At 39.0% G+C, this 7500-nt stretch overlaps 1 protein-coding gene across 1 annotated transcript in view; it reads left to right on the plus strand.

Moving 5' to 3' along the window:
* The window catches only part of LOC138059730 (tRNA-dihydrouridine(16/17) synthase [NAD(P)(+)]-like), a 69545-nt gene that overhangs the window by 4919 nt on the left and 57126 nt on the right, over nucleotides 1-7500 (plus strand). Inside the window, exons 3-5 of the mRNA XM_068905336.1 lie at nucleotides 7-57; nucleotides 999-1111; nucleotides 2638-2720. Coding sequence (XP_068761437.1) covers nucleotides 7-57; nucleotides 999-1111; nucleotides 2638-2720 — 247 coding nt within the window. The remainder of the gene's footprint in view (nucleotides 1-6; nucleotides 58-998; nucleotides 1112-2637; nucleotides 2721-7500) is intronic.

Genomic DNA, 7500 nt, shown 5'->3' on the forward strand with positions numbered 1-7500 from the left:
TTGCAGGTAATTATGGTGCATTCCTTCAAGATAAGTGGGAATTAATAGCTTCAATGGGTAAGTCAATATTGAATTAGGAATTTTATACATCTAACATTGCTTGTCCAAAGGAAAACCCATCTGTTCATGGCCATGTTGGGTAGGGTTAAGATCTGGATGGGTGGCCAATTAGGAATACCTGTGTTGCGTGACTTTGGAAATCATGCTGGCATACTGATACTATGTGAGCTGAGTGTCAACTGGTAAACCTCAACCTGACTTGACTGGTTTTTTTTTTTGGGGGGGGGGGGGGGGTACTCTTCTTCCCTCGTTAAAATAGACTTGCAGATAATTACATCTGGCTCTGCTGCAGTGCTTCAGGATCATGAACAGTATTCTTTCTGTTCATAATTTAGCTCCCCAGACTGTGTGAAAACGTGATTAAGAAGGCCATACTTAATTTATTTGTATTTCTACGTCTGATAGAGTCAGGGAACTGTTTTTTTTTTTTGATAGCGTAGGTGATAATACACATTAAGTTTTCACTCCAAAAGGCCATCATTTAATTTAGGAAATTAATTAATGGTATTGCTCAGAAGACATTTTGCTCAATATGATAATGGAAGCTTATTTTTTGTTTCCATCCAAAGCAATCACATATTGTCAAATGAATAATTCACTGTTGTCTCGAAATTAACTAGTTTACAATGTTCACAGTCACCCAGTCAGCATCAGTCCTTATTTCAGTATCAATGGATCACAATCATAGAGAAAATAGTTATAATAATTATTATTTTTAGGTTGACATGCAACGTTACTTTAGACAATTTTTGGAGGAGAACAGAGAACTCAGACCCCAACTCTAATGCAAACCCTCCCCCCCCTCCCCCCATTAAGACAACTCAGACTGTGTTTACTGTACATTTTTATCATGGAAAACATGCTGTTGTGGTTAGAGGTAGCAAGTAGCTGGGTTATAATTGTACTGAATTCCACCTGTGCTTTTTTTTCAATTGCAGTCAGTTTATTGAATGAGAAGCTTAGCATTCCAGTCACTTGTAAAATTCGTGTGTTTGACGATTTGGAGAAGACAGTGGCTTATGCCAAAATGCTTGAGAAGGCAGGGTGTCAGGTACCTGGAACAACAATTTGATCTTCTGTGCACTTGTCGTTTCTTCCACTTTTAAGGTGTCTCAAACCAGTTTCAACACTTGAAAGAAACGTTCTTATTGGAAGGATTGACCCTACAACACTTTATCACTTGACAGCAAGGTTATGGTACCATATCAAACACTAATTATTGCTGAACAAGATGCAGTCATTTTTGTGATGTAAAAAGTTACTGTGGCAACAGGGAAGCCCTGCAAAAACACCCCATATTTTGGCTTTAGCTGCTCATATTTCAAAAACGAACTGGGTGACCCCCACTTTTTATTTCTGAAATTTAATCAGCATGCCAAAATTAAACGTTCTGCAAAGTGTAAAACATTCTGTGGACCGGATTCAAGCCACCTTGAATAATTGAAAATTTAAGGTTGCTCTGAATCTGCTCCACAGATTTTTTAAAAACTTTTGCAGAGAGTTTCATCTTGGCTTGCTGATTACTTTTGTGCAATAAAAAATAGGAGTCAGTGAGTTCATTTTTCAGATATGAGCAACTAAAGCCAAAATATGACTGCATCTTGTTCAGCAATAATTGATGTTTCACAACATTGCTGTTACGAGATAAATTGTTGTAGTGTCAATCCTTCTAATAACAAGGTCTCTTGAAAGTGATGAAACTGGTTTGAGCCCCTTAAGTGTTTCTGAAATTTGTAAGTTTCTTTTCAAGTTTGTTTTCTTCCAAGAAATTAGATATCTGTTTACTCAATTTTTGCTTTGCTTCCCCTTTGCATCTGCCTGATGATCTAAAATCACTGTTTCAAAATCTGGCCAGAGCCATGCCCTTATAGTTGACTAAGTACGTTCTTAGGGACTTTTGGTTGTATTCCAACTTTTTTAGTCATTATTTGGTTTGTGGCTAATGTGATGTGAACCCAGCTAGTAATGATACCCCAAACTTTTTTCCACAAACACTCAGTCTACTCTGATGTATTTGGCTAAGGCTAAATATGAAATCCCATTGTCACTGCAAATTTCCATGTGGAATGCCAAAAAAGACACTTACATCTAGAGATGCATGCCTGCCTAATTTTGACATCCAACACAAGTGTCCCTTTAAGTCTAAACCTCTGCTACCCAATTTTAACAATAAGTTAAAGGGTAAAGATTAGTGTTATTTTTGGCTTAGGGTAAATTCAGCTTTTTATCCTTACACGAAGACCAGCATTTGGGGGACATTTTTTGACTTCAATTTAATGTCTGTATTCCGAGACACAACTGATGTTGAAGTTGAGGAGAAGAGCAAGGAGACACTTCATGATGCTTATTGAAATCCATGTGTGTCTTTTTAGAGGCATTCCTGGACATGTTAATAAAGAAATAGGTACCCGAAGGCTGATTAGAATGGACATTGGTCAACAGAGTAAAATGCAAAGCTTTTATTTGTAAGAGAGGAAGATGGCTGAAACTCATCTGCCTGAGCATAAAGGAAACTCTGTTTATTAACTAAGCGATATTATTTAACTTAAGCTCCTTCTGATCTACTTTTGTAATTAGCTTCTGACTGTTCATGGTCGCACAAGAAATCAAAAAGGACCTAACACAGGCCTGGCTAACTGGGATATCATAAAAGCTGTGAAGTAAGTCAGGTTTTTTTTTGCTATCTGTCTGACAGTGTTTGTTCAAGGCGGGTGCAACAATCTCAGCATATCCCAACATGGTTAGCCCAATGTTTGGCAGATGTTGGGGTATGGATCACCAACAGCTCCCAGCAATGTACCCTGTGAGCAGAGGCTTTTCAACCTTCCTAGATAAATCAGGAAGAGGAAGGGCGTCTCTGCCAACCGCCTCAAATTTCTTTGTTGAGCATGCTTTAAAAGTTTAAATGTATCAGGGTTTCAGTGACGTGAGACCAGTAACCGCAAAACCACAAACCCAAAACAAGCATTTGGGATATTTCCAAGCAACTCTGGCAAACACACCATTGAAAATATTATATCATCTCTTCATTTTGTACTTAACTCGAGGTACTCGAGGAGGCAGTGTGGCCCAGTGGTTAGGGCGCTTGCCTTGAGATCCGGAGATCCCGGGTTCAAGACCCGCTCTGACCACTCGTTGAATTTGATCCTGGTTGTCCCTGGTTCAACTTCCCAGCTGCACTTGTAAATAGCCGACTGGTTTGCCTCTGGCCAGTCGGGATTCTTAACAGTTGTTGTTGTTGTTCTGTTCCGTCATTTCGTCGTGTTTCATGTATGTATGTATAACTAGTTTCATTCATTTAAATGAGGTTTAACCAAGTAAACAACTAGGAGCGACTGCAGCCAATTGGTCATATGCTGCCCGCTTTAGGTTCCCTTTGCCTTTTTTTTTCTTTAGTACGTCTGATTACCGTACTAATGTTTTGTAGTCCCTTTAGTTTGTAGTACGTCTGATTTTTTGTTTCGTAGTCCCTTTATTTTGTTTGGTAGCTGTTTTGTATTTTTTTAGCTCATTTAATTAACCCGCTCTTCCCTCTTTGATTTGCTCTGATACAAATTAAACGTTTAAAAGCTTAGATAACGAGAACACTGCCCGAGGCGTACTAACGTACTAAGAATACATTAAAATACTCAGATAACAAGAACACTGCACATTAAAATACTCAGATAACAAGAACACTGCGTACTAGCGTACTAAGGTTACATTAAAATACTTAGATAACAAGAACACTGCCGTACTAGGCGTACTAGCGTACTAAGGATACATTAAAATACTTAGATAACAAGAACACTGCCGTACTAGGCGTACTAGCGTACTAAGGATAATACTTAGATAACAAGAACACTGCCGTACGAGACGTACTAATACATTAAAATACTCAGATAACAAGAACACTGCACATTAAAATACTCAGATAACAATAACACTGCCGTACTAGGCGTACTAGCGTACTAAGGATACATTAAAATACTTAGATAACAAGAACACTGCCGTACGAGACGTACTAACTTAGTAAGGATACATTAAAATACTTAGATAACGAGAACACTACAGTACTAAGCGTACTAACGTACTAAGGATACATTACAACACTTTGATAAGAAGAACATTGCCGTACGAGGCGTACTAACGTACTAAGGATACATTATTACAACGATAACAAGAACACTGCCGTACGAGGCACAAGGCGTACTAACGTACAAAGGATACATTGCAATACTTGGATAACAAAAGCATTGCACTGCATACTAGGCGCAGTAACGTATTTAGCCACAACACGTGAAGATACACGGCCGTTGTATTATCGTTTCAGAAAAGTACTTCGAAGCGTAATACATCAAGGTAATGAAATTGCCATTTGTCTTGCATCGTCGTTCGATATGTCAACGACTCTTGGATTGATTATTTATTTTCGCGTAACAGTGTAAATAATAAACTCAATATTTTACTAATTTTAGATCACGAAATGTTATTATTTTGAGGCTACTACCCAGGACGAACATATTATTCGATTTGTAGAATCGTCTGTACGTGTTCCTTACGTGACCAAAACAACGAGAACCCGGCTACTGTCGTGATCTGCGCATGCGCTACACTTTCTACCGCTTCTCGGTCGCTTGTATGCGCTACACTTTCTACCGCTTCTCGGTCGCTTGTCCGTGTTCTCCGTTTTCTCCTCTTGCTGCAATGAAGAAACGTCGGCTAGCGGCTAGCTTTACACCAGAAGCGATCCAATCTCAGCTACAACAACGTAGACAAGCGCAGGAAGAGTTAAACTCTGCACTCGCTTCTTCCAAGCCATAGACTTTCTGTCTGTTTTTAGAAGAAAGCTCGTCATAAACGAACAGCAGACTTTGTTGCTGTTGTCATGCAAACTAACCAGAAAACTAGCCAGAAAAAGTTAGTTTTTTTTTTCATAGAAATAATCTGAGACCAGGCTTTTATTTGTTTCCAACCGCATTTTTTTAGAGGGGGCGCGAAGGTCAACATTACTGGTGGCAGTCAGAGAGAGGCAGAGAGGAAAAAATATGAACGCGTGATACAACCATTGGTTGGCCGTTTAACAAAGACTACAGTTTAGCCAACTAGAAGTGTGAATTCCGGTTTAAAATATCTGACCAGATGCGGTTGCTGTTTTTGGATTAGAAAGCGAGCTTTTATACGTCTCTGGAAAGATTTTGGCGTAAAACACTTAAAGATATGAGAAAGGAATGATTTGGTAGTTCGCTTGCATTAAAATTCATTGTCCTGTTGATTGTGGCAATCAATGAAACATAATTCATTTCCCACATTATGATTTGTACCAGGTAATTAGCTTTGTTTATTCATTTGACATTGTTAAATACTGTACCAAAGCACACAAGCTCACAGAAACATGTCCAGAATTTGCACCCAATACTGCCAAATCAAAAGTATAAAACGCCTTTATTGTTGTTTCTTGGATCAACATGACGTATAGATCGTTTTCACTGTCACGCAATAAAAAAATAGATCGAAAACCATCCAGTGGAAAAAGTCAAGAATTCGTGATGTTGTAGAAGATAAATGAAGAAGACACTTCTCCAAGTTTTAGGCCTGTGCGTTTCCCCAAACTTCAGATATTCGTCGAAATGTTTCGCAGAAATTTACAGAGCCCAGTATGAAAACGCCATGTTGGTGCACATCTGTGGTACACCAATATGGCGGCCGGAAAATAGTGTCAACATCTGTTACTTACCTTGGCTATCTAGGCGAGTAATCATCTGTACTGAACAGACAGCTATTTACCTAAGCACTTTTCCTAATGCTTTAAATTCTAAAAAGGCTCAAAACCATGAGATAAATATATGTTTCTCAATAAACTCGATCGTCGCCTCGTGTCACGCACCGCTATAACTCAGAAATTCAAAATGCTCTGGTTTCCAAACGAAGCACGCTATTGACCCTTAAAATTGCAAATGGGAACAAATTTAACGCCTCTAATGCCTGATGAGGATAAAAACTTTCGTGGCTCTTTAGTTTTGGATTTTAGAAAATGATGACGTCACGTGAAAACAAGCTATAGGAGGCTCAGCATTTATTTCTATGTCATTAAACATAGCACTACGCCTTCCGTGATTACCATTCTTGTGCACACTGCATGTGTTTAACATAGTTCGACTGGTAAATGCTCTAAGGCAAGACAAAGGTGTTTGAGGTAATTTTCGCAAAACGAAAACTGACGTCTTCCGAACTTTTCGTACACAACTGTACGTAACTGTAGTCAGTGTTCTCCTTTTTATATTTTGACATCTACTAAACCTACTTGATGATGTTACCATGACAATTCTTTGATAGCCAAACACTGTTAGTATTTTAGATATCCTATTACGGATCCCACATCATAGGTTCGATTGCTTTGCTTTTTAGCGCCTGCGTAAATATGCCGGAAGAGCTTTTTGAATGATACCCGACGAAAACGAAGAACGGAGGGCATTTGTAGACTGGGGCCTTCCACAGGAACCCAGAATAACTAAATTATCTGGAGCATTGAAAGCACAAACTGATGTACTCACTACAACTTACCGTTTAACTTAAAGGTTTTGTCATGAACATTTAGTTTCCCTTTTTTGAGATAGTTTACTATTACATTTTCGTATACTAGAATAAGAATTTTCAACACTACCCCTATTGAAGTCGGTGAATGATGGTTAAACCTTCCGAACCTCCCTTAAACGAAACACTTACATGGGTAAACATATGGTTTATATCTATAAGTGGCCAGAAAAAAAAAACCCTTTAATAAAAAAACCTTCATGAGCGCAAAAGTTGGGAGCAAAGAACAACAGTACTGCACCACGGGGTCAAAAACAACAAATAACAGTTTGGATAATTATCCACCCTGTCGAAGTTTTTGGCCATTGGAAAAGGTTTGGGGAGTCTAACCGCAAACTGAACAAGAGGGAGAGGCAGAGTGTTATCGGCGCCAGAAACTATTCAATCCCATTTGTTGTCGGTTAAGAAAACACTTGTTACACAACAAGAGACAACAAGTTCCCACAGATGTTGGAAAGGCGGGAAACATGAAAGTCGTTGAGAGAATAAGAGGCAGGTAACATGAATCGTGAAAAGCACCCTCTCGCGTCGGGGTACTGGAACAACCCCACCCAGTCTAGTTTTTTGGGAAAGTCATTTAGTTTTGGTAGTGATTTGTTAGCCAATGAGATGGTATAAGGCTTGATCAGAAAGTTTTTTGCAAGTCGCGCATGGTTGTTGAACCCGTTTTTAAGCCGATTGTTTAGTTCGGCTTGGAGCCTTCCTAGCCTGCTAGAGTCCCTGAGAAGATATTTTCCGGATAGCATGAGTTGCAGAAAAAATTAAAATGGAAGAGGGACAGCAGAATGGAATTGAAGGAAGTAGAGTTTGAAAGATATCAGGCCCCAGCAATTTTCACGCCAGAGATTTATTCGAGGAGAATGAAAC

Source organism: Montipora capricornis, chromosome 8, assembly GCF_036669925.1.
Source record: "Montipora capricornis isolate CH-2021 chromosome 8, ASM3666992v2, whole genome shotgun sequence".
NCBI classification, from domain to species: domain Eukaryota; kingdom Metazoa; phylum Cnidaria; class Anthozoa; order Scleractinia; family Acroporidae; genus Montipora; species Montipora capricornis.